The sequence below is a fragment of the Artibeus jamaicensis genome, unplaced genomic scaffold (genome assembly GCF_021234435.1).
Source record: "Artibeus jamaicensis isolate MK-2021 breed Jamaican fruit bat unplaced genomic scaffold, CSHL_Jam_final scaffold_1964, whole genome shotgun sequence".
NCBI classification, from domain to species: Eukaryota; Metazoa; Chordata; class Mammalia; order Chiroptera; family Phyllostomidae; genus Artibeus; species Artibeus jamaicensis.
Window position 1 is genome coordinate 18020187 of NW_026522030.1, and position 26903 is coordinate 18047089.

The following is a 26903-nucleotide window of genomic DNA, read 5'->3' on the forward strand; positions in this document are numbered from 1 at the left end:
TTTTCAAAGTTTAAAAACTCAATGACAGTTAAAAATGCCAGCAGTGGGAGGTGTGGCTGTTGGGTAGGATGGGTGTGGGGGATGGAGAAGGGAGTGTTGGCCGGGCTCACGGAGAGCTGGCCTGAGCCTCGCCATCCCTCATCCCCTGCCCCTTCCACAGAGACACCCAGCCGTGGTCACAGAAGTACCCTTGCAGTTCTGCACATGTGTTCTGCTTCTCTCCTGGCCTTTCCACATTCTGTTCCCTCCACCTGCAGTACCTTTTCCCCCATCCTCACTGGGCCAGCGTGCTTTGGCTCACAGGCTCAGCTCAGGTGCCCCTCCCCTCAGATGCCCTCTTCACCTGCAGTAAGGAGAGGCTGCCCTGTGCTCTCCCAGCTCCCCTGCCCCCCTTGCTGCACCCTCGACATCACTTGACTTTACCTTGGCTCTCTATCCCTCGGCCCTGTTCTGATCTTGCTGCCGTGGATGGGTCCAGGGAAAGCCAGCAGCTGGTGCAGAGCAGATGTGGGTATTGCTTACTTGCTGGGAGGAGAGCTGAGGGCACCATGTGGGTTTCTAGCTTGGGGAAGGGGTGGAGAGTGCCATTCTCAGAGAAGCAAGAAAACCTGGAGTCTTCCTCTCAGAGCTGGGGCCTCTCTAAGGCCTTTGACTAACCCATGGCCTGCCTTTTGCAGCTTCGAAACGGAGCCCCCTTCACCAGACTCCCGAGTGACAAGCTGAAGGCCGTCATCCCCCCTTTCCTACCCCCTTCCAGCTTCGAGCTGTGGAGCTCTGACCGGTCCCGGACGTGTCACAGTGGGAAGGCAGACCCCATGAAGACTGCGCTGCCCCAGAGAGCCAGCAGGAGCCACCCCGTGGGTAGCGGGGGCACAGACACCGTAAGTCACCTGGCTGACACTCATATGCATCATTCACTGCTTCCTGAAATCACGACGTGTTGTAGCCAGAAGGTCCTCAGATCAATTGGTCCAGAGGGGTTAAAGCTTTTTTATTTTTGTTGCATGAGTGATACCTTTCGTCTAATGAAATCCAATAAGGAACTTAATCTGTAAATAGATTACAGTGTCAGCATGAAGGGAATGAGGGCAGGGGTGCTCTCTTCTCTATCCTCTCTCTGGAACCCTGGAGCTCCGAGGAACAGTTCGAAGTCCGGCACTAATTCAGCCTTCCCTTTAGTAGATTAGGACCCAGGGCTCCAAGAGGGGGAGTAATTTGCTGAAGATCCCCCAGGTGGGGCAGGCCTGAGACCAAAAATCAGATTTTTGGTTTTTAAGCAAGTTCTACACTACATGATTGTTCAGGTCCACGGCCAAGAGCAAATGGGGGGAGTCAACTAGGTACGTTACTGGTGTTTTCCTGAACCCAGAAGGCATGTTACTTCTGTCCTTTGGACCACCGTGGGTTTTGTCTTTGTGGCCCTTGGTGTCTCTGCAACATACTGAGGCATCCTTGAGGCAGGAACTCTCTCTACGTGTGTGGACTGCCTGCGCCCTGGATGCCGTAAATGGGCAAACCCAAGACGGGGAATTCGGATGGGGCCTGCCGCTGTGCTTCAGTGATTAGAGAAGCTCAGCACCTCCGAATCAGATGCAGTGGGGCTGGCCCCTGCACTTGCTGCTGCCTCCCTGGGCCATCGCAGTATGGAATCTCTACAGGGAGGTCAAGATCCCGGCCCCTGGAGGTGCTCTGCAGGCTGGTTTGCCTTCAGTCAGCTGTGTGGGAGGAGTTGAGTGATCCTGGAAGCTGGGTGACCCATGGGAACTGACATCACGGGGGCTCAGCCTGAGCTAATGGCCAGGTTGTCAGCAGATGGAAGGGAATTCCCATCCCTTAGGCAGCTCTGAGCAGGCTAGGCTGAGCACTGGTCAGCCAGGACATGCAGGGCGGATGCGGGCGTTGGCTGCGGTGGGCCCACTGGACTCCAGGTCCCTTCCCAAAAACCGTCACCATGACACCCGCCTTATTCTTGCAGACTCCTGTCAGGCCGGTTAAATTTCCATCTCTCTCCAGAAGTCCAGTCTCTCCGGCCAATTCGGGAAACTTCAACCACTCGCCTCATTCCTCAGGTGGCTCCAGTGGGGTAGGGGGCGTGAGCAGGCACGGCGGGGAGCTGCACAGCCGCTCAGGTGGGTGTCTGGGCACGGCCACTTAGGGGAGTGGGAAGACCTGGCATCGAGGGTGTGAACCGGCCCTGTGCCCGCTGTGCAGTTAGTCTCAGAAACAACTGCACATACCTTGTCTTCTGGATGTGATTTTCAGTGAATTCTCAATTCTGAGTTTATTCTCTGCCTTTTGGGGGGCAGGAGTAGAAACAGAGGAGATAAAGTCTATAATGCTTTATTTTCTTGGAAAAATTTACAAGAAATTAGGAGAAATGCATGGTGTTTTCATGGTGTTTAAAATCCTTGAAGGTAAAATCCTCAGCCTCTCATCCCGCGTTTTCACTGATCAGGTGAGGAAACTGAAGCTCAGGGTGGGCAAGAGACTGGCCTAGGGACATAGAGCAAGCGGTGGTAATTAGGGCCCAAACCAGTTATTCTGACCTACTCACAGTTGTCTGTCCTCTGCAAGGACAGCCAGGACTAACGGAGCCCGCTTTGCAGAAGAGAACCCCTACGCCACTGCACACGGAGTGCCTGTGTATCATAGAAAAGCTTTAAGACCAGATGAACCAAAAGATGGTAACAATAGCAATGGGGTACAATATCACTCTCTAGGGATCACGATTAACCCTTGGGTATATGTCTTTGCAAAGTTCTTTTATGCATATTGTATTATTGTAGCGGAATAAGTTATAGAACCAGTATGTGCCAGGCCCAGTAGCAAACCCATCACATGGATTGTCTCCTTCAGGCCCCAACAGCCTGCAAGGGCGTATTCTCCATTTTACAGATGAGGGCACCGGGGCTCAGGAAAGTTAAATAACTCGGTCAAGGCCACACAGCAGTGAAGTAGCAGAGCCAGGACCCAGTCAGCAAGCCGACTTCTGAGTACCGGCTGCTCTGCAGCCGTTTTCCTCTTTGCGCACATCACCGTGTTGGTACCGCCTTTTCACGCCCGTACCCCTGTGTCTGCGGCACCTTTTTAATAACCGAAGAGCAGCCCGTTCGTGGGGGGAACCACACGTCGATGTAACTGGCGCCCTCTTCCTGAACACTGAGGCTTCCCTAGATTGCTGCTCTCATAGATGACCACACTGAGGAAAGGCTTCATACTCCGCATCTGCATATTCAGTCCGTGATTTGCTTAACATAAGTTCCCTCAAATCTGGGTGGTGAGGTCAGCGGGTTTGCCTGTTTTTAAGGCTTTTGATACATTTTGCCTTCTAGAGTGGCTCTGTTTATCCCTGTGAAATATTCACTGCAGTGCCTGGCACCTGGTGAATGCCCTGGAAGTGTTAGTCACCTTTGTTCTCGCCCTTTTCTTTCATAATAATTCAAGATTGCCAGTGGATTTGGGGAGACGGGGAGAGGGAACGTGCAGATCAGGGCCCAGGCAGGGAGCCTGCATCCTGAGTGTTGCGGAATGAGGGTTATTGACTTACGTGCCTGCCCTGCGGGAGGAGATGGGGGTGTGACAGTCGATGGGGGGAGACGGAGGTCAAGGGAGGAGCCCTGGTGTGGCGGACGGTGGAAGGCACTGCGTAGGGGCCGAGGCAGGAATTCAGGACAGGGCAGTGGGCATCTGCGCCAGCTGGAGACTGGCCGAGCTGGCCGTGGTGCCGGGAAAAGTGAGGACAACCTGACCTTGCCGCCACTGCATCTTTCACCATCTAGTACCATGATGCCTTCGTCCCACGATGGCCACTGCGTCCTGGCCGCCTTCCGGTTCTGGTACAGAGTCCTCTTGTGGTCTGCTCTGACCCTCAATCCAATGGGGAGGGGTCGTGGGCAGAGCGGCTGTGGAGCATTCGAGTCAGCACCAGAAGCCCGTCGTCACACCCGTGCTGCAGTCCCCTGGGCCTGTGGCTGGCATTCCCGTTCCTCTCCCCCCAGGTGGCAGCATAGACAGTGTCCTGTCCCAGATCGCCGCCCAGAGGAAGAAAGCAGCTGGACTCTCTGAGCAGAAGCCCGGCCGTCAGCCAAGTCCTGTTGGGCCAGCACCTGGGTCCAGCCCTTCCGAGCATCCAGTCTCCCCCGCAGGTGGTGGTGGTGCCGGCGGCAAGGTGCTGGTTCTGTGTCTGTCTCCTCCTGTCCCACTCACAGCTTCCGTCCTGACAGCGGGGCACGGGTCATGGAACAGGCCCCTTTCAGCAGCTGCTCCTGGGTTTCCTGAGAAGGGCTGGGTGGTGCGGGCAGTCGCTGATATCACATGGTCCCTGGCATTCATGGTCACTTCCTGCCTGGTCTCGGGGCATCAGCAGGTGCCTCTTCCAGCCTAACATTGCACACATTTGTTTATTGATTAGAGCGAAACAGTTTAGGGTGTGGGTTCAGGGGCAGACTGCCGGGGTTCAACACTCAGCTGCACGCTTTAGCATTTAGGAGGTGTCCCTGGCCTCTGGGGAGCCCGTGTAAGTGCCAGCTGTGTTGACATTACTAGCACTAACCTTGTTCCTTCATTGCACACATCTTTGGAGCTTCTGTTCTGGGTCTGGCCCTGCCAGCAGTGAGGGTCCTGCAGTGAATTGGGGTTTCGTGACTACTGCGTCCCTTGGCACAGACAGTCTCGCCTCAGGGTGGCAGGAGCTGTCATGGAGAAGGGAGGACGCCCTGCCATGCATGCTTCGGGGCACCAGTGACGTCTAAATGGGGACCTGAAGGATGAGGAGCCAGATGGAAGGAGCTGGGTGTGAGGCTCTTCCAGGGTGAAGGGACAGCCCTCGAGAGGCAGGGCGTGGCAGAGAGGGGGAGCGGAAGGAGGGATCGGCGGGCAGGACAGAGCCAGGGCCCCAGCTCCCTGCTGTGACTCCATTCCTCCAGTAAGGCAGCCCCAGAGCTGTCACCACACTGTTGGTGCCTGTGGAGTTTGTAAGGGATGGGAAACCCGAGATGCTTCCCTGGAATGGGAAGTCTTTTCGTGTCTTCACAATGCCCTTCCACCTCCTGGGCTGACTGATGGAGGAGCCGGCAGAGTGTGGGTGTGGGCCCCTCCCCAGGTGGCCCTCCGTGTGGCGCAGTGGCGCAGCGAAGCCCATTGCCTTTCTGAGAGGACCCCAAGCCCAGGCGCATCCCCATTCTTTATCATATCTCCTAGGTCTTAAGCTCTTTTCCTAAGAACAGTTAGACCACCTGAGAGCCTCACCCTTGGATTTTTGCCCAGGAGTGCCTCCAGGGGTTGATGTGTTAATGGTGAATGAGAAATAGTCTTTATTTTCTGCCCAACCACCTTTGGTTACCAACTTTTTGTTGTTCAAAGTCCCTTTTGCAACTGGACCTATGTAATTAGGTTCCTTTTACAATACAGCTCCAGAGAAAGTATCTCTCTCCATGTGCATTAGCATATTTTCCACTATATTGCAAATTACTTGTGTAAACGATCTGGATCTGGAGTTCCTTTTAAAATTTGGCTCTAGACAAAGTGTCTCTACTGACCCTGGGATGCATTTTTTTCCCTCAAATAGTAGGATTTATGTAATTATTGTATTTTTCTTTTTGCCTTCCCTGCTGAGAAACTCAGAGCTACTCGTTAAAGTAAATTTGCCAGTCTTTGATATAGTGGTCCTCTGTTGCCTAAAATTTTCTGTTTCTATTTTGACGATCTTATTAGGTGTGTTAGAGATTATTAGCTTCCTTTAATTGGTGTTGGACATAGGTAGACATCTAAGATGTAAGTTATATTCATTATTATCTCACTTGAATGCATCTGTCACATTTAATCTACAAAGAGAATATTCTGATGAAAGGAAATTGTGTCAAAAGATGCATTTAGGAAACAATAACCTGAGGAAACGATCCGGTTCAGTGATGGACTAACGTTCTTAACATGATGACGTGCTGTAACCTTCCGGTTTCTGGGCCCCACCCATGACGACTGAATGAAGCTCTCAAGGCAGGGTCTGGGGAACCCGCCTTCCCCCCGGAGTGCTGCAGCTGGCCCAGCTCAGGGCTCCGGAAACCACTGCCCTCCAGCAGAGGACACCGGGAGTGGGCTTTCTGACAGGGGCTCCAGAAGACGGAGACACGGAGTGCTTTCCAAAGACTCCCTTAGGAAGATCTAGAAATTAGTATTCAAAATATGAGCCACCCGAATCTGGTTTTTGTGCTTTGCTTAAAACAAGCTGTACTGTGATAGTGGCATGTTCACAAGGTGTGACTTCCCGCGTGTTTGTGAATCAGTGTGAAGCAAACCTCGGGAGACACAGAATGGCATGGGTGGTCAGAGCATTTTGCTGCACTTCCCAGACCCCTGAAAGCCTACAGGAGCCCATCAGTTTTTCGTTCCCACCCCCAAAGCTCGGTGGTTGAAAACAAAAAGCATTTCTTCAGCTTATGAATCTGTGGGCAGGCCATGTAGTCTGGACTTAACTAGGCAGTTCCTCTGGTCTGGGGGGATCACTTGCATGTCTGGCTCTTGGCTGTAGTGACCAGGATAACAAGGCCATGTGTATCCATAAGCTTGGATGTGTTGTCATGGCAATGACTGAAGCCACGTGTTACAAAAACCGTCAAGTTGCTTAAGCAAATAAACACACCCAGTGTCAGAGAACATAAAGGTATGTAGCAAAGGGTGTGAGTCCAGGGAGGAGTGGAGGTGATGTCGTTAATGCAGTCAGTCTCCTACACTGAGGACCTAGAGAATTGTCCATATATTTCAGAGCACCCCGATCTTATATCCACCTGCCCCTTCCCAGTAATGCTGCCCACAGGTTCGGAGTACCACTTTCCTTTGCTTTTGGCTGGGGGAGATCTGTTGTATAAGAATATACTAATTTGCTTAATCTGAACTTTTACTATTGAATGTCTCTATAGGAAAAAGGAGGGAAAAAATTGTTAACAATATAGGCAGTTAATTGATGCAGTCTTTTAAAACCTAAGAAAGGGACTTCTTTTTCCACTCTGATTTAGTTTGTTAGATGGAGGGGATTAGCAGGAAAGTTGTGTGCGTTTCCAGGCATAAACTTAGTTTCTACTATCATACCTTTTTTCTTTTTCTTTTTTAAGAGAGAGAAATAGGGGAAGGGAGGGAGCAAAAAAGAGGGAGAAACATTCGTGTGCGAGAGAAACATCAGTTGGTTGCCTCCTACACTTGCCCCCACCCAGGGACGGGGCCCACAACCCAGGCACGTGCCCTGACCAGGCATCAAACTCTCGACCTTTCACTTTGTAGACAGTACCCAACCAACTGAGCCAAACACGTCAGGACCTATCATACTCTTAAGATGTTCAGTTTTTAGCAAGAATTACAAGACATATGAAAAGGCAAGAAAAACTGCACTCCCAAGAAACAGAGCAATCATCAGACGACTCTCACTTAGCTATGATTCAGGTGTTGGAATTATCTAACAGGAAGTTTAAAAAACTACCATTAATGTGTTAAAGGTTCTTATGGAAATTTGAACCATATGCAAATTATACGAGTAACTATTTCGGCAGAGGGATGGAAACTGCAAGAAAGAATCCAGTGGAAATGCCAGAAGTCAGTGAAATTAGCAGAGGTGAGGAAAGCCTTTGATGGGCTCCTAGTAGCCTTCGCCAAGTCAAATAAAGAGTCAGTGAAATTGAGGACAGGGCAATAGAAATTACCCGGATTGAAACACAAAGGGAAGTGAAAGCAAAATCAAGAACCGCAACAGCACAGAGCATCCAGAAGTGGTGGGATCACATCAAACGCTCTCACATACGGATGACTGGAGTCCCTGAAGGAAAAGAGGGAGAGAGAGGGATGGTGGGGCAGAAGGAGTATTTTTAAATAGTGGCTGAGAATTTCTCCAAATCGATGATAGATGCCAAACCACAGATCTAGGAAGTTCAGAAAACACTCAATAGGACAAATGCCAAAATGAATATATCTACTCATGTCGTGTAAACTACAAAATAAACAACTCTCAAAACTCCGCAATAAGAAATTTACAACAAATTTTAAGAATGGGCCAAGTATCCTGAATACTTCATCAAAGATGTGCAAATGGCAATAAACATATGAAAGAATGTTGAACATCACTAGGTATTAGGGAAATGCAAATTAAAATCACAGGGAGGCAGAACTATACGCCTATTAGAATGGCTAAAATTGAACAAAAAATTAAAGATGCAAGTGTTGGCGAGAATGTGGAGCTACGGAAATACTCATTCATTGCTGGTAGGAGTGCAAAATGGTACAGCCAACTTGGAAAAGTTTGGCAGTTTCTTATAAAACTAAATATACACTTAGCATGTGAGCTGGCCATCTCACTCCTAGGCATTTACCCAAGTGAATTTTTTAAAAAGTTCTGTTTGTGTAAAAATCTGCTGGTGAATGTTTATAGGAGTTTTTTCATAACCACCCCAAACGGGAAACATCTCATCGTCAGATGCATGGGTAAAGTAACTGGTACAACCATGCACGGACTACTCAGCAATGGGAAGGAACACTGATAGCGTGCAGTGACTTGAATGAGTTTTAAAAGGCATTGTATTGATCTAGACCCACAAGTCTACATATTCACATGTACTGTTCACATGACATTCTGGAAAAGACAAAACTGTAGGGGTGGAAAAATAGATCAGTTATTTTTGTGGGTTGTGGGGGGTAGAACTGACTAATCAGGGAGAGCACAGGGAATTTGGGGGTGACGGACTGTTGGGTGTGGTACTCTGTTGGGTACACAACTCTGTGCCCTTGTAAAAACCCGTAGAATTCCACACAAGAGTCGTTTCTACCATATGCAAATTCTTTTACAAAATAACCAGGAACCGAAGATGAAATTCAGACTGTGACAGAAGATCCAACTGTGTTCCGAGTGGATGACATAACCGCACTGTAGGAAGTGGGGAGACAGCATATGTCCCGTGGATGTGGTAGGCTGAGGTAAAGCCCCATGTGTAAGCACTGTAGTCTGAGTGTAAAGTTTTTTCTTACGGGGAGGTAGCTTAAATTCCAAAATCACTTTATGTATATATGCTTTTTGCATATCTATGTACTTCCCATGAATATAAGGTTGAACAAAGTAAATATAATAAGCCCAGGCTTTAACTGTCAGAGATTGGATTAAAAGGGAAATGCTAGAGCAAACCCTGTGGATATTGCACTCAGTGTTGAACCATTACGAACACATGCTTATACATGTAAACACACATACATGTGTGCACACAGGTTGGTGAAGATGTGGCTGTATGTGTATGTGCAGGCCAGTGTGCCTCATGTACTTCCTTGTTCTGTCTACTGACAGGACCTAGAAGCAGTGACAGCCCAGTAGCAACGAGCAGTCTAGTTCCCAGACTTTGTTTTCTAAATCCCATTCTCCAACCAAAAGGACCAGGGCCTTGGAGGAGTGGTCTATTCCAGTAGTGGGTCAGTGAAAATACAGGATGAGCCTGAAGCATTTTGTGGTGTTGGAAAGTAAGGAAATGTTTTTAAAAAGAGAGAAAGAAAAAAAGATGGGCATGTTTAAAGGACACAGGAGTCAGCCTGAAAGGTCTCGGTGGCCATAGCTGGAATAAGTCAAGCAACTATAAATAATGATAGTATTGGATTATAGCCCAAGATCAAAATAAATATCCAGGAGCCCACACTGATATGAATAAGTAGCTGAATAAATGAGGCAGAAAGAACCACTCTTCTTACAGAAAAATGCCAAATAGTAAATGTGGGACAAATAAGGGAAATAGCAAATCGCCATTGGAACATGTCATTAGTAATTGCTCCATACAACAGCCACCAGAAAAAATTAGTGGGTTAAACTTTAAGGAAAAACAAGCTATGTAGCTCAGAATATCTTCCCCCAAACATTTCTTTATTATAAAGGGAAAAACAGTAACTTCACCCGACAGACACCACCTTGCCTAGGTGACGAGGGCTAACCATCGGTGATAAGAGACTGACACTTTGTGCCTCCTGGGATGATGGGCAGAAAACCATGTCTCACCTCTGTGGTCCTTGACCCCAAGACCCATAAGCAAATCCAATTATGAGAAAACATAAGAGAAACCCAGTTTGAGGGACAATCTACAAACACCTGACCAGGACTCTTCAAAACAAAAACGTAAAGGGCATGAAGAACAAGGCAGAACCGTGGAGCCGGCACAGATTGGAGGAGAGTCGGACACGATGAGTAGGTGACCCTTGTGGAACCTGGACTGGATCCTGTACCAGAATCAGGGCATCAGTGGAACAAGCAGCCAGTGCTGAGTCCAATCTGCAGTTTAGTTAACAGGGTGTCCCAATGCTAATTTCTTGGTTTTGGTAATTGTACCCTGGTTCTGTAAGACGCTAACATCAGGGGAAGCTGGCTGAGGGATACATCAGCAGCACTCTCTGTTCTTTTTCATTCTTCCATAAATCTAAGAGTATTTCCAAATATAAAAAAAACTAAATGACACATGCATGTGCACACACACACACAAACCAAGGGGAGATGTGTGCGTCGGTGAGAGGTTGGAAGCAGCTGGTTTGGGTAAAGGGACGTCAAGAGCAGAAAGGGACATGGTGTGTAATAAGCCACACTCCCATCTCCAAGCCGGGTTAACAGAGGTAAGGGGACTTGGCCAAGTACACAGTGCCAGCAGGGGCAGGACTAGTCCCCACATTCCCTGACTTCATGGGCTGTTTTTCCCATCCCACCCCCTGCTCAGCTCCAGGAGAGGATTAGCCTGTAACTGTTCCGATAAAGCTGTTTCTGCTTTGCACATGTGTGTTTTTAAAACAGATTTCATACCTCTGGATAGATGTCCTGTTGAGGGTTCCCTGTTGTGGGTCTGCTTTAATCACTTCTACCTCCCAGGCGCTAGCTGTGTATTTGTCTTATTTTGTGCAGAAGCTGGAGACAAGCAAAAGGCCTCCCTCTGGAACTTCCACTACCTCCAAAAGCACCTCCCCCACCCTCACGCCCTCCCCTTCACCCAAAGGCCATGCAGCGGAGTCCTCAGTGTCCTCCTCCTCCTCCCACCGGCAGTCCAAGAGCAGTGGGGGCTCCAGCAGCGGCACCATCACTGATGAGGGTGAGTCCCCTGAGCTCTTGAAACCCCACCCTTTCCTCCCCCCGATGCTACCTTGTGTTGTCGTCTTCACTGTGATTAAGATATGGTGAGCTATCGGATGTAGGTCAGTTTTGTTTATATCCACAAACACACACCTGTGGAAGTGTTTCCTCAACGGCAGTTAGGCACCTCCTCCTAAACCCTGTATAAATCAGGATTCTTTCAGTTGCAAGTGATGGAATCTCCACTCAAACTGGCTTATTTTTTCAAATATATTTTATTGACTATGCTATTACAGTTGTCCCATTTTTTTCCTCCCCTTCATTCCCCTCCACCCTGTACCTCCCTTCCCACCAGCATTTCCCCGTCTTAGTCATGGCCATGGGTCATACATATAAGTTCTTTGGCTTCTCCATTTCCCATACTATTCTTAACCTACCCCTGTCTGTTTTGTAACTACTATTTATGCTCCTTATTCCCTGCACCTTTTCCCTCATTCTTACCCCTCCCCTTCCCCAATGTTAACCCTCCATATGATCTCCAGTTCTGTGATTCTGTTCCTGTTTGGGTTGTTTAGTTCAATTTTGTTTTTTAGGTTCAGTTGTTGATAGTTGTGAGTTTGTTATTTTACTATTCATAGTTTTTATCACCTTCTTTTTCTTAGATATGGCCCTTTAACATTTCATATAATAAGGGCTTGGTGATGATGAACTTCTTTAACTTGACCTTATCTGGGAGGCATTTTATCTGCCCTTCCATTCTAAATGAAAGCTTTGCTGGATAGAGCAATCTTGGATGTAGGGCCTTGCCTTTCATCACTTTGAATACTTCTTTCCAGCCCCTTCTAGCCTGCAAGGTCTCTCTTGAGAAATCAACTGGTAGTCTTATGGGAACTGCTTTGTAAGTAACTGTCTCAGCAAATACAATAGCAAAATGTATAGACAAGAAGACAAAAAGGAAAAACAAAAACAAATTACCTGAATGTAATATTAAATTATATTAAGTGTAAAGGTGTGTGGTATTTAAAGCACAGTTATTTGCTGTTTTTTTTTAGTGCATTTACAAATATCTGTGCTCTTGAGATTATTCACATCTCTCGTCTGTGTGGTAGAAACATCACATGGCCACGGTCACTGCCATGCATCTCTGTCCAGTTCCACTTTCAGGAGCGTTACATTGGCCGCGTTACATTGGCTGGCTGTGATGGGGGTATTTTACACTGTGGAAATCAGCAAATGCCACCAGTCAGGGCTTGATTTATTGTTTTATGGATCAATCTAGACAGTGGTGGAGACAATGTCAATCATGCAGGTTAAACTTAAAAGTGTCCTGTCTGGTGCTGTTACACCGTGAACAGCATGAACAGTTGAGAAAATGTTCTTCCAGGATTTGAAAACTGTTATCTAATTCAGCGAAGTCACTGGCGTGAAGTTAGAACACGCATCTTCATTGTTTCGTTTCATCTTCCACGTTCACATAAAAGGAACAGCCAGCCTTCACATTGGAACCACCTTCCTTGGCCATTGGTGCAAGAGGAGGGCAAAAACCTGTGGAAGAATTTCTGTGAGATGCCTGAAATGCAGTGGAGACATTTGCTATGTGGATTTATAAGGACGGGTTTTGTATAGTTTGTTACGACATGTAAACTGTGTGCTGCACATTCTTTATACCAGTAAAATCTGCAGTAAACTTATGTACCTACATACATGAATACACCCCCCCCCCCAGCCCCGCCGTTAACCGTTTGCCAGCACACCGCTGTGGGGGGAGGCTGGGCGCCAGGGGAGCAGCCAGAGCAAAGGTTTGGCATCAGGAAACTGCTGGGTTATGTCTGGGCGGGGACTCCGTTCATCTCACACATCCTAGCTCAGTAGCAGCCCTTCCCCGAAGACCTCTCTGGTCCCTCGGGCTGGGTCTCTGTCCCACGTTCCCTTGTGTGTGCCCTTCACTCACCACCAGTGGGAGAAGTGGCCGAGTGGGGTGTGGAGTACAGGCCTGGGGGCTAGACCGTGGGTTTGCATCCCTGCCATGCTGTAGGCCAGCAGTGTGACCACATATGATATGGCACCCGATCTCTCTGTGCCTCAGCTTCTCATCTGTAAATGGGGACAGTAATAGGGCCTGCCTCAGGGGGCTGCTGTAGAGAGCAGAGGGCTCATCCTGACAGCGGGCGATGTGTATCCGCTGTCACCTCTTCAATGTGTCTTTCCCACCACACTGAGCTCCTCCCAGCAGGAACCTTTCCAAGCTGGCATTCCCAGCATATCGTGGGCACATTGGTGGCCACTGTTGAGTGACTCAGGCCTTCTAACCTTTAGTCCACTCTTCTGTGAACTGTACCCACTGTCCCAAGACCTTTGCACTTACTGTTCCCTCAGCCTAGTGCTCTTCCCCTTCATATCTGCACATCCTGCTTCTTCGTCTCGTGCTCCAACGATGCCTCATACGAGAAGCCTTCCCTGACCACCCTCTGTGAACAGCATCCTGCCCTCCCATGTCAGCCTCCCCCGTGCGGCTCCGTTCTTCCTCTGTCAGCCTGCTAATGGTCTATTTTGGTCTCTGTTGGGTCACTAATGCCCAGTCTGGTAGATGCTTATCAAATGTGTGAATAAATATTTCTTTAAACCCTCAGGTGCTGGTCTTGCTACCTTTCCTCTGGCACCTGCCCCTCTGCCCCACTGAGATGTAACCTTCCTTCTGGAAGCCCACAGCCTCCACACACTCAATCCAAACTCCGACCCTGGGCTCAAGCCCACCTGCCTGTTCTAAGTTCTTTCTCTGACCAGCTGAGGATTTGCTGGCATTAGCATTCATTGCAGGTGCAGAGACCAGCAGCCAATACCTCATAATTACAAACCAGTCTTGGACAGAAGGCAGAGTTCCAGTCCCAGCAGCTGGAACTCCAGGACCTTGGTGGTTGCAGCCCTTGGAGAGTCAGCCTGGCCGTGAACATCCCTGTCTTCTCTTGTCATGGCTCCATTAGGGACTTCGGCGGATGCCTGCGGCTCGCCCTCAGTGGGGGATGGGGCCTCCAGCCCCACACCCGGGAGTGCAGCTTACATCCGCTTTCTGTGCTTTATGGACGTCTGAAGATCATCCTTTTGATACATTTTCTCAAATTCTAAAATGGGTTTTTTTTTGTCTTTTTTACATCTTTCCCTCTTAAAGATGAACTGACTGGAATCCTTAAGAAATTGTCACTGGAGAAATATCAGCCCATTTTTGAGGAGCAAGAGGTAAGGATGTTCTTTTTGAATCTCAATTTAAACCTTGTTGGCTAAAAATTGTCTAAATCTTGTCTTTCCCGACTGCTTCTGCTTGTTTTCCGTCTGCCAGCCTAGACTGGTCATTTTCGCTGTGAGAGCCGAGGAACTGGAATTCGTGTTCAGCACATTTCGTTCAGTCCACAACAGTGAAATTCTGGGGCCCTGAAGGCTTGTTGCATTTTATAGAATCATTGAGCACTACTCTCTCTCAAAGTTTGTGTCTGTCCTCCATACACTTGTCCATGGGGACTGACCGACAGGGTCTCGGGTTTGCAGATCCCAGTGAATCTGTTGTGTTAAGCGTCTGGATGCAGAGTCAGTGTTAATCCGAGAGAACTCCTATTTACTTAAAAGCACTCACAATCACAGACTTAAAATAGTGCTGTTTTGCAGTTTAGCAGTTTCTCAAAACGTTAAACATAGAGTTACTGTATGACCCAGCAAGCCCACCCCTAGGTACACCCCCACAAGAGAGGAAAACATAGGTCCACACAAACACTTGTGCACACACGTCCGCAGCAACGTCTATTCACAGTAGCCCAAAAGTGGAAACGCCCCAAATGCCCATTAGTTGAACAGATAAACAGAACATGTTATCTCTGCCCCATGGAATACAAACTGGTCCTCAAAAAGGAATGAAGCTCTGTCATGTGCCACAACACGAACAAACCTTGAAAGCGTGATGCCAAGTGAAAGGATGAAAGGAGCTGGTCACAAAAGGCCATGCGTTGTACGGTTCCATTTATATGAAATGTCCAGGACAGGCAGTACCAACAGATTAGTGGTGGCCACTGAATACAGTGGGGGCGGGGGGAGAATGGGGAGGGGTTTCTAACGGGGATGAAAATGCTCTGAAATTGGGTGTGGAGATGGTTACACAGCTCTGCCCCCAAAGTCTGTGAGTCGCATGCTTTAAATGGGAGAGTTGTGTGGTAGGTAAATTATACCTCAGTGCGTTGTTAAAAAATTTCCTGTTTCAGCCAGATAAAATTTCTCTGCGGCCCACAAGGCAGCAGGGTGTCGTCACTGGTTGAGATTCTGGTGCCCGGTTTAGTAGTACGTGAAACCATGGGATGAGCAGTTGCAATCTCAAGAACCAGTCACTGCCCCCAGTGAGCTTGAGATGTAATCGAGGAGTTTGAATTTTGTTTCAAGAAACAGACTGGGTGCTGTGGTTTTCTTCCTCGGTTTGCTTTTCTGCCCTGTCCAGTCTGTCCATTCCGCCTCTCAAGTTTTAAAGCAGAGCAGTGATTTTTCTCATGAAGAAACCCTTTCCTGTTTGCGATGGCTCTCTACTGTCATTTGATGTATCCCGTGCCTTCCGAAGAGCTGGCCGTGGGGACTGGATGTGGGTTCCCTGCCACAGGTCTGGGATGATGGGGAGAGGGGAGTGTCCTGCAGGGCCAGGGGCCGGCTGGTTTCAGCCAAAGCCACACCACTCTCTTGCTCAGCCCGTCAGCTCCTCGTGAGCTATGAAGTCCCAGAGGAGCTGGTGGTCAGAGAGGAGGGAGGTGCCTGCGTCTCACAGAGTTTGGGATTGGCTGAGGGAGCAGACCCTGTCCCAGGGCCGCAAAGCTGGGTCAAGACTTTCTTTTAGCCCAGGAAAGTAAAGTGACTGTTAAAAAAGAAAAGGAAAGATGGGGTGGAAGCTATTTCTCCTGGAGCTGAGGCATGGGCAGGGATGACAGCAATGTTGGGATTGCTTCAGTGGAGACCAGAGATCGTACGGCTTTGGGACACCCTTATCCTGGGCTCCCCTCCACCTTCGTTCTCCGCAGCACTGCTCTCCTTATTGCTTCTGCTCGTTCATTTTCTCACTCTGTCTTTCCACAGTCTGCATCTCTCTTGTCCTCAGGGGGGAATCCTGGTGAGTATCCGCATACACCCACATTTTCTGTGTAGGAGCCAGCATTGTTCAAAGTCCCACAAAACTGGAATTTACTTTCTTATGGAATTTACTTTCTTATAGCAGGACCTGGGTGTTTTTACAACTCTAGCTGCCCAGATTACTGCCTTGGGGGCCTTTTTTTTTTTTTAAACTTGTTTCTTTTCCAGGTTCTTTCCAAAGTACACTCTCTTGGAAACCCCAGGGCTAGAGCTCAGGAGAGTTAGTTCTTACTGATATTTTGCACTAAACTTTCAGTGTTCAGTCAGGAATTGGAAATAGTAAGTTATAATTAACTTCACTGCTAATAAGTACTAATAGCTCATAATCATGATATTTCTGCTGTAGTTGGAAAAAAGAGATGCGGCACCAAGCAGATGGTGGCGAATCCCCCTTCTTCCTTCCCAGGTGGACATGGAGGCATTCCTCACCCTCACCGACGGCGACTTAAAGGAGCTGGGCATTAAGACAGATGGGTCCAGGCAGCAGATTCTGGCAGCAATTTCTGAACTGAACGCAGGCAAGGTATTGTTCTCAATCTCTCTCTCTCTCTCTCTCTCTCTCTCTCTTTTTTCCCTATTTCAAACAGCTCAGAGCTTAAAGGACCTTAGGTGGTCTAATTTTATCTCCAGCAAATCTGGCAGAGGCTGGCCCCACGTGCATGCTTCCCGCTGCCTCCCATTATGGCCTGTGCCTCTTCCAAATCTCTCTTCCCATAAAGTTAGATTCAGCTAAAAGATTCCCTCTGGTAATTCCAGCCCTCAGGGCTGAGACTGAGCTCCAGAGCACAGGGGAAGCAGAGACATTGGAACAGATGTCCCCTGGAGTCAGGTGGGCCTGCAGGTGGAGTCACAGCACCTCGCTCACTCCCTGCATTTCTCTGGGCGAGTCAGGCACCTCCCCGAGCCGGGCTTTCCCCATCTGCAGGGTGAGGGCAATGGCATTGCCGCCGGAACGAAAGTGCTAAGCAGAGACCCTGGCACACAGAGACCCATCAGTCAGCATTGGTATGATTGGTGTCCTGCCTCTTTGCCTAATGTTAAATTTCTGTTTTATTGGCCTTGAAGCTAAAGATTAGCAATGCCTCCCACCCACACATGTGCAAACACAAACAAGCAAACAAAAAAATATGAAAAGCATCATACCCATTTTGCAAACAGTCGCTGAGTCATGTTTCAGCCACATCAGGAGCCTCACACTCCTTCGCCTTCTGCGTCCCCACCCTGCTCCCCCACCGTGCCGGCGGGGTTCCTGGCCCTCCTTCAGACAACAGTGTGTGGTACTTGTGCGTACTAGCCACCTCTCGGTGGCTTTTCCCACTCGACCTAACAGCTCCCCACTCGTCGAACTACAGCACCTTGCCTGAGATTTTGCCATTGTAAATACCACCGTCATGGACATCTCTGCCTCTTTTCTTTCTCTTCTCTGGTCGTGTTTCTCAGGCTCTGTTCCACAACACGACGTTATGTCAGAGAGCGTGATTCTTTCTTTCTGTATAGTGCCAGGTACACACAGAACTGCCGAACAGACTTGTAGCACCAGCAGCAAATAAATATTCAGGTAGCACTTTACATTCATAAGCCACTTTGCATACATTGGGCTCACTTACCTTGTGGACCAGGAGTTTAAGGACCCTCCTCCTCTGGTCTTCAAAGGCTGGACACCTGAGCCAAGGAGAGGATATGGAGGGGGGGAAGCCACGCTTAGGCCAGTTGAGGAAGAAGGACAGAAAAAGTTCCAGACGTAGAGCCAGTGAGGACTGTGGAAGCGCCTTGGGAGGAAGGGGAGGAGCTGGGTACCCCCAGAGCCTGGCCTGGGCATGGTGGATGGTCACCTCTGATGCTTCCAGACCTGCCCTCTGCCTTCCGGGCTGCAGCTTCCTTGGCCCATGGTCGCATAAGGAGGACAGACAGGGCTGGTTTGAAAATCTTAGGAGCTTCACCAGCACCATCAGAGGGACAATGTAACATTGTAAGTCCATTCCAAAGGAGAACACTTTTCCTTAAAGTCTGTGCTGATTGGAGCCTTTCGCTCACTTTCTCTCAAACTCCTCAGCCCCCTGCTCTATTTCTGTAGTGGTCTGCATCCTGTGCTAAGCAGGAGCCCATCTAAAGATGCGGAAATGACAGCTATTGGTGGTTGTCTCAGTCTCTTTGGGCTCCCTAACAAAGCATCACAGACTGGTGGCTTGTAAACAATAGAAATCTCTTTCTCAGAGTGTGGAGGCGGGAGGTCCAAGAGCTGGGTGCCTGCAGGGAACATTCTGGTGTGGGTCCCCTTCCCAGCTGCAGACTGCTGCCTTGTCCCGTATTCTCACGTGGCGGAGACCAGAGAAGAGCACACTCTCCCGTCTCTTCCTATAGCGGCACAAATCCCATCACGGGGGCCTGTCCCTCATGGCCTCATCAAAGCATAATTAATTACTTCCCAGATACCATCACATCGAAGCAGGGTTTCTGTGTGTGAATTTTAGGGGAGGCCCCAAACATTCAGTCCGTAACAGTGGTCTTCCTTGGGGGCCCCTGCTGACCGGCTTCCAGCACAGAGAGCCAGGCGCTTCTGAAATGCCAGGCTGTGGGAACACCTGAATCCCACCCCCATCCTTCCTACAGGCAGCGCCCACCCTGCAAAGTCAGATGATTCCACAGGGAGGCAGGTGTTCAGGGAAGGAGTTGATCTGAACTAATTGTTGGAGAAAGAAAGGCTCTCTTATTCTAGGGTGGATAGAACCAGACAAAAGTCTTGGAAGTGAGGATTGTGTATCATAGTGTCAAGGTGTGACTGGGAGAAGTTTAACATTCCACAGGCAAGTTTATCATCATTCTCCCCGGTTACCATCGCAGCTCTATCCTGGTTCTTAGAAAGAGTCAACAGGCCCTCAGGCCAAGGAAGGTTCCCAGAAGCCCTTCAGATGCTCTGGGTCTCAGCTCTTCTGGGCTGGACTGGCCCGATCTTGACTTTAGGGGCTCCTGCTTATTTCTTGATTGCTACAAGGCATGAGCTTCCCTTGTAACACCCATACCTAGTCCTCTGCAACCCAGCCTTGGCCGAGAGAGTACCCATTGTGGCCCAGGTGTCCTGTGCACATTTGTCAACCCAGACCAGGACAGTGACAGCTCTCCTTGACCACCAGTCTTTCCAGCGAGGCCCATGGCTGGAGCCTCGTGGAACCAATGTAGTGGTTCTTAAGTGGCATTTTATAAAACAGACTAGAGTAGAAATGATCGACATGCTTTGCAGGTAGGAAGGGTAAAATTTATTTCAGTTGTATATATTTACATGTAATAGTGTTATGATATAAAATATATTTCTTATGCAGTCAAAAAAACTTTAAATGTGTTAGCCTAAATTTAAAAAAAAATGAGTGTTAACTAAAAACTGGCCCAGCCTTAACAAAACATCGGCAGAGCACTGTGGGCCCTCGGCTGCAAGCCATGCGACTTCTGGGTAGACCTCTCTAGTATTCAGGTCATGACCTGTATGTGAGTCTGCTGATGACCTTGCCTGTCCCAGGCAGTCCGTGTGGGGGAAGGGCACCCAGAAATGAGGCCTGGGTTTCACCTCTAGTCGGTCCTAAGCCATTGATTACTTTTTTCATTCCCACTTTTTTGTGATTATCAAAGCATGCATCTTCATTTTGCATGTACAAAGTTTGCACTGTATGAAAAAGGTGTTTTTTTAAAGAAATCACAATCCATCCACCCAGAGGCCAATAACTGTTCAAATTTGGAAAGGTCACTCTGCAGTGTTTTGTGCTAAATGTTTTTTCTTTTTAATCCTCTCCTGAGGACATGCTTATTGATTTTAGAGAGAAGGGAAGGGAGAGAGAGAGGAGAGAAACATCAATGTAAGAAACATCAATTGGTTGCTTTTCATATGCACCCCGACTGGGGGCTGAACCCACAACCTAGGTGTACGCCCTGACTGAAAATCAAACCCGCGACTTTTCCATTTACTGGACGGTGCTCTAACCCACGGATCCACACAGGCCAGAGCAAGATGTTCTTCTTTACGTGGCTGAGATACATTCGGATTTATAATTTTATATTCTACTTTATTTATTTAATATGAAATATATGTACTTACCTGTGTCATTAAGAGCTCTTTTAATATAATAATTTGTATGAGTGTACTAAAGTTATTTTTTTAATTCCTACTTAATTGGATATGTAGATGTCCAGACTTTCTTTAAATAGTATGGCCGTGGGCAACTTTGTGTGTAAGGCCTTCTAATTACCTGCTCAGAACAGGTGTAAAAGTGGAATCTCAAGGTCAAAGAGTCTGATTTGAGCTATACGTTACCTTTTCTTGAATTACTTTCCAGAAAGAGCCATTGAACATCCCCACCAGCTGTGGGTATGAGTTTGGTATGTTTTTTTTTTCAATTGTTTCATTAATTTGATAGGCTAAAAAAAATGCGCTTTGTTTTATTTTGCATTTCTTTAACTGCTAGATATACTAAACACTTTTTTCTACTTTTAATGGCCATTTGCCTTTTCCTTTTGAGAATTATCAGGCAGGTCCTTTGAAACTCAGGGGTTTTTAAAGGCCAGTTATCATTATCGTCTTGAGTCAGTGTGGATGCAGGAACGACTGTGGTTTTCATCATCCACGGCTCCCTCCCAAGGTGAGGAGGCAGAGACTGCTGGACCCCTGTCTCGCCCTGACCTCATTTTGCAGGCAATTAAGGCCAAGGTAGTGTTTAATAACGATGGCGCTATCACCCCTCCTGGTTATGTGTTTGCCCTCTGCAGTTTGCACAGTGTCGGCCCATTCATTATCTCAGGGTGAACCTCATCACAGCCCAGCATGTGACATTTTCCCATCTTACGGGTATGGAAGCTCGGCAGCAGGGGGTCATGCCCAGGATGCCTCCACTAGTGGGTGGTAGGATGGGGACTCATGGTCCTCTGACCCCACAGTCACTTCTCTGTCCCCTGCCCGCAGTGTCAGGTTTGTGTTGATGGAACCCCAGAACCGACTGAAGGGGGACCCCCGCTGTCCCCTCAGGTGCCTGGGAGGCCACTTCAGCCCTAGGAGTCTGGAGAGGGACCCTCAGCGTGTGGGGATTTCATGAAATGCAAGAAGAGGAAGTTTGAAGTTCAAGTCAATGGACGTTTTTTCCTTTTTATTCTTAGCAGAGGATAATCTGTGGGAGATTATTCATTTTTAATGTGCTTTGTGGGGGCGACTTCTTTGCGAGTCCCCCTGGTGCCACAGACATGAGTGAATATGACTGAGACATGATGAGATCTGTTTGGGGAGGAGGAGTGGGCTGTGGCCAGTTTCTCAGGGGAGACAAAGGCCAACTGCGGCCAGTTCCTCCAAGGAGAAAAAGGCCCCGAGCGCCCTCATCCATAGCCTTTTATTGGGTTGTAATACACAGGAATACAGGGTGACAAGGATCAAACAGTAGATAACATTTCAAAGAGGTCTGAGGGTTTCAGTCTGAGTCAGTGTCTGTCAGGAAGAGAGTTGCAGAAACTTTGGGAGACATACTCATTTCCTCTCGGACCCTTATCATTACGAATGAAAGCACTCTTAGCAGAGCAGATTTCACAGGTTTATCAGCAAGTCTTTGTGATGCCAGATTTTTCCCCAGGACATGCTCTAGCAAGGCAAGGAGCTGTACCTCTCCGCAGCAGGTATTCAGGCTTAAGGGGATTAGAGCCAGGAAGCGCTTCTCCCACAGAACATGGGGACTTGGGCTATGTCAAAGCTGGGCGGGGGGGGGGGCCGTGAGAGTCCATTGCTCTTTGTTGCAGCCCCCCTCCCAGTCCTTCCATGATGGCCCCCCAAGTAATCGAGTCTGGCTTAGGTTACCCCCCGCTGTGAGGGGTCTTACCCGTCATTGGCTTCTGACCAAACTTTGGGGGCAGGGAGAGGAACTAAGGCAGTGTTTGCTACCAGAGACAAGCTTTGTCTCCTGTGGCTGGCATTCCAAAGGTTGTCTCTCACCCTTAGCCACAAGGGGCAGAGATACAATTCCTAAAATCAGGCAGAGCGGTCTACAACAGTGCTTTACATTTTGGCCTCATTTATTTGTTAGCATGTTTAAGCCATGCTGCTGCCTTCTGCTGCGAACACAGGGCCCTATGTCAGCAACAACTGCTGGAGGTACTGTTCTTATCCCCATCTTACAAATGAGGAAGCCAAGGCACTTTGCTCAAGGTCATACGGCTAGTAAATGGCAACTCAGGATTTGAACTCAGGCTGTTTGATTCTAGTCTCTAGTCTCAACCTCTGTGTATTGCTGCCTCTTGGACAGTCAGTTATTCAGTGAAGATGTTCTCTAGGCTTAAAGAAACATTCACATCCCCCCTGTTTTTCTATCTCAAAATGTGCGTGCAAGGGGACAGGAGGGGGAGAGCTTGCAGGGATAGGGCGAGAAGTGAATCACTGTGAAGAGGAATCTGACATCTTCTGGGCAAAGACAAGTAAGGCTGTTCAAACTCTCACGCTGTGGCAGCAAGAAGTTTGGCTTCCACTGAATTCCCTGGAAATCCGAGGGCTGGAAGGAGGCACAGAGCAGAGCAGGGGAGGAGACCTCCCTTCCATGCCGTGTGACCCCCGCAAGTCCGTCCTGCTTCCTGAGCTCTGCTGTCCACCCTGGTCGCGGGGACTGGGCTCCTGCGTCTCTGGCCCTCTCCAGTCTTTGGCATGCTGTGATTGTGGGTGCTGGGGAAGAATCTGACTCAGAGTGTTTTTACTAAACGTGGTACTCTGTCAATTAGGTAATTCATTTCCCCCAAGACGCCCATGGGTTTTTCAAGTGTGAGTTGAGCATTAACAACACTGTGTCAATTGAATTAATGGTTAAAAGATTTAACAAGGCTTTCTGTGTCTGTTTTCAATTTCCTCCACAGGGACGTGAGAGACAAATTTTACAGGAAACCATTCACAACTTCCATTCTTCCTTTGAGAGCAGTGCCAGCAACACCAGGGCCCCTGGAAATAATCCCTGTACATGATCCTCCTTCCTGTGGTCACCAGCGTGAGCTTTTGAATCTCGGCGCTGCCTTCGCACAGCCAGTGTGCCAGCCAGCCTCAGCTCTTCACCGTTCCCCGAGACACACCATGCTCTGTCACGCCGCTGTGTCTTAGTCACATTGTTCCCTCTACCTGGAACACCCATCTTCCCTTCTCTGCTGTAGTAGCTGGTGATGCTCGTGGCTGTAACAAACTCCAACACACTAGACACTCAGTCTCACATAAAGTCCAGTATGGCTGCTTCTTGCTTGGCATGTGGTTTCATACAGTGATTCAGGGGCCCAGCCCCTTTCATCTGTGGCTCTGCCATTCCCAGGGGCTTCAGAGTCTTTGCTTCTGGCTGGCAGAAGGAGACAAGGATGGTGAAGAAGGCACAGCCCCTTCTCACTGCCTTGCTCCTGAATGTTCACAGCCCACGGCTCCTCCTGCTCGCGTTCACCAGTAGTCACGTGGCCACCCCTGGGTACAAAGGACGCTGGAAGGTGTAGTCTTTGTTCAGGTAGTGGCCTCACAGCAACAACTCTGTCCTTAGATGGGGAAGTGCATATTTTCTGCACATCTTCCCTTAAAACTTCTAACTTGCCCCTCACAGTCTGAGTCACTTGTCAAACGAAGCCTTTTCGTGACTCCCTTACACAGAACTAACCTCTCTGGCCACTGGGATAGTGCTTTGTGTACCCCTCTGCCATAGCCTGCCACTGTGCCCGCGGCACGCCGCATGCAGCAGGATGCGTGTGTCAGACGCACTTTTCTTTATCGCAGAGACAGCTTCTATGTAGGAAAAGGGGGAGGGGCTCACTGTGTGATCTGGCAGGATCCCTTCTTCTGGCTGCCAGTTTCCTCCCCTGTGGTCGGAAGGATGATCCACTCATACTCTACGCCGCTCCTCCCACACCACTGTAGGGCTTTCTGCACTTCAAGCGGGAGCAGAAGACCCTACTGTATTACATTGTGGAATGACTTCGGTGCTCACATTGTCTAGGCAAAGAAGCAGAGGATTGGGCATTTTTTTTTCTAGACTCTGTTAATACTCTGTTCCTCAGAAGGGCATCGGTTCATGTAGTTTTCTGCCATGTTATAGTATATGAGCAGGTCTCTGACTCGTAAACCCAGAGCTTTCTGGAGTGTTTTCAAGTGAGTAATTCGCTCGGTCAACACTTGCTGCACTTGTCTTGCTGGGTGCTGGGAGTGCAGAGATGAGCCAGAGCCAGTCCCCACCTTGAGGACCTCAATGGGCAAGGTGAAGGGATGATCTGACCCCAAACGTAAGAGGCAGCACAGGGGAGTGGAAAGAGCTTGTGTTCTAGACTAAGGCTCAGATCTAGCCCGGTAGGTGGCCACTGGGTAACCAGGGGCGGGTTCTTTGCCTCTTATTCGGAGCTTAGATCCAGAGTGCATAAGTACGTGGTCTGCAGAATATACCCAACAGATGGCAGCCTGCACAGAATTCTGATTTTTACCGTGAGCCCTGCCGGCTGCTCGTCTCCCACCCCCAGCCGTGAATGCCCATTTCTGCTCTGCTGGGTTTTAGAGGTGGTCATTACTGCTTCGTCCAGAGCTTGATCGAGTTCTCTCTCGGCCTGTCAGTTCAGTGGGTGTTGCTCCTTCTTCATCCTCCCACCTGCTGAAGCCAACTTTCCACATGACTGGAAAGAAAAGGTTTCATTTTAGCCATCGCTGACAGATGTCTTTATAATTGTTCCTCACCTCCCAGCCTTCTCTAAGGAGACACTTCTACTGGGCACCTACCGGTATGTGTGCAGAACCTTGACCTCAGTCTCATCCGCCCTCACTGCCGCTCTGAGGGTGGGCATGGTTTAACCCCATCCTGCACATTGGGGAGACAGGCATGGAGGGGTGAAGCTGCAAGTCTATTACACACCAGCTGGAGCAAACCAGCTTAGAACTGGATTGGAGGGCTTCCGAGCCTGTGCATCTTTTGAGGACTCACACAGGCTTCTGGAGCTGGAAGTACCAGGGATTCTTGTGACTTAACATACTCATATCTTCAGGGTTTATGGACAGGCCTTGAGCTATTTGCCCATGAAATACATTGCCTCTGAGTTATGTGCCTTGAGGTTCTGTGCCAGGTTTTCACTGTTGTCTGTTCTTTTCACAAACCGGTTATCAGTGCAGCTTCTACTCAGGTAAGTTTGACCGAACACCCACAATACGCAAGAGCTATGCTGGGAATCCACCTTCCACAAATGCATACCTCCGTGATCTCGTCTGATGACCCCAGAGAAGGGCTGATCATTCCCATTTTGCAGATGGGAAAACTAAGGCTCAGAATGGGAGCTTCTCTTGTATTTTTACCCGGACTCAGTGGTTCTGAGGCTTTTTCTCCCAGGAGGTTTGTGTGCTGGTTGGTAAGAGATTCCTGATACCTGTTCTGGGCCATGACCACTTTTCTGATGACCCTTCCCATTGCACGGATTCCTTCCCCCAGGACGCAGGTCCCCTCCACAGTATTTCTCTTGAGGGATGGCCTTCACCGCTTTTCCCCAAGCGTGTTCAGTCTGGGCTGCAGAATCTTCCCAGCGTGGGCCCCCAGTCTGCAGGCAGTCCTTCTCAGGAACACAGATCAGCATGGATGTCACAGCTGTCTGGCCTTGTGACTAGTTTCACAGGATGTCAGTAGGTTTTTCATTTAAAAAAGGGGTATATATGTGAAAGTGAGGTGAGGCTCTGATCAGATAGTTTTGGCAGACACTGGGTTACAGCTCAATTATATAACTTGCTGTATAGGGCACTTCAGAACCTTTAGTACAGAAGTGTTTGTTGGGCCTCACAAAGTGGGTCAGGTAGCTTGTGCCATTCCCCACACATTTGACCACAGCGTGCGCCTTCATGGTGCCCTTGCTAGATGGATTCCCTGGGCACAGGCAGGGAGACCCTGCTTTGATGAGGACAGTGGCAGCCACGGAGCCCCACAGCTCCTAGGAGTGGCTGAGGGTGTATTCAAGGGCCTCGTTGTCTTTGGTAATGGCCTCTCCTCTCCCCAGCAGCTCTCTGCAGAGGTGGCCTGCTTGGCAGTGAGACATTAAGATTAAGGGGTCCCTGACTTTGAGATGGCTGGGACCCTGCTCAGAGGGCTGTCCATCCTGTAGGGGTGAAGGCACTGTTTCCCAGCGGCTGGGCAGTGCCCTGCCTGCTGTGTGCTGGGTGTTCAAGCCCTGCCTCCCAATGGCCAGGGCAAGGCTCCCACCTTTTTGGTTTAATGCCAGCCCATCACATGGAAGCTGGCTAGTTGTGCAAGGAAAATGTTTATTTTTCATTCAGTGAACACTTACTAAGCATCTACCCTGTGCCTGTGTCATGCTGGTACTTCGAGTCCAGAGATGAAAAAACGCATCGCTGCCCTCAGGGAACCCAGAGCATCTCAGAGGGGACAGGCACGTAAGTGAAGCATTGCAGTGCCATGTGACGAGTCTTGTCATAAGGGTGTGTGCTAGGTCTGCAGCTTGGATGCTGTTGTCAGTGGCAGCCTGGACAGAAGAGGACACAGCTGGAGCCAGTCTGAAAGAGAGAGACCGTAGTAGGCAGGTGGGGAAGGGAAAAGACCCCCCAGATGCGGGACGGCATGTTTGAAGGCAAGCAGCAGAGCATACCTGTGGGTTAAATATTGTCAGGGGGTAAGGGAGATACCTGTTTTTCCAATTCCTCTTTCTTTTCTTTGAAATGCATAAAAGCCCCATGTAA

The 26903-nt window shown here is 49.0% G+C and overlaps 1 protein-coding gene across 3 annotated transcripts in view; it reads left to right on the plus strand.

Moving 5' to 3' along the window:
- The window catches only part of ANKS6 (ankyrin repeat and sterile alpha motif domain containing 6), a 46249-nt gene extending 20401 nt beyond the window's left edge, over nucleotides 1-25848 (plus strand). Inside the window, exons 9-16 of one of the 3 annotated variants that reach the window (XR_008389942.1) lie at nucleotides 678-881; nucleotides 1976-2129; nucleotides 3999-4168; nucleotides 10898-11081; nucleotides 14229-14296; nucleotides 16160-16193; nucleotides 16620-16736; nucleotides 23078-23167. Coding sequence is in view for 2 of the 3 variants with exons in the window: in XM_037140787.2 (XP_036996682.2) it covers nucleotides 678-881; nucleotides 1976-2129; nucleotides 3999-4168; nucleotides 10898-11081; nucleotides 14229-14296; nucleotides 16620-16736; nucleotides 23078-23182 (1002 nt within the window). In the remaining variant the exon portion in view is untranslated. Of the gene's footprint in view, nucleotides 1-677; nucleotides 882-1975; nucleotides 2130-2579; nucleotides 2799-3998; nucleotides 4169-10897; nucleotides 11082-14228; nucleotides 14297-16159; nucleotides 16194-16619; nucleotides 16737-23077 lie in introns of those variants that run through there. The other 2 variants (XM_037140787.2, XM_053656488.1) reach the window with 2 other exon arrangements.
- The last annotated feature ends 1055 nt before the right edge of the window (nucleotides 25849-26903 follow it).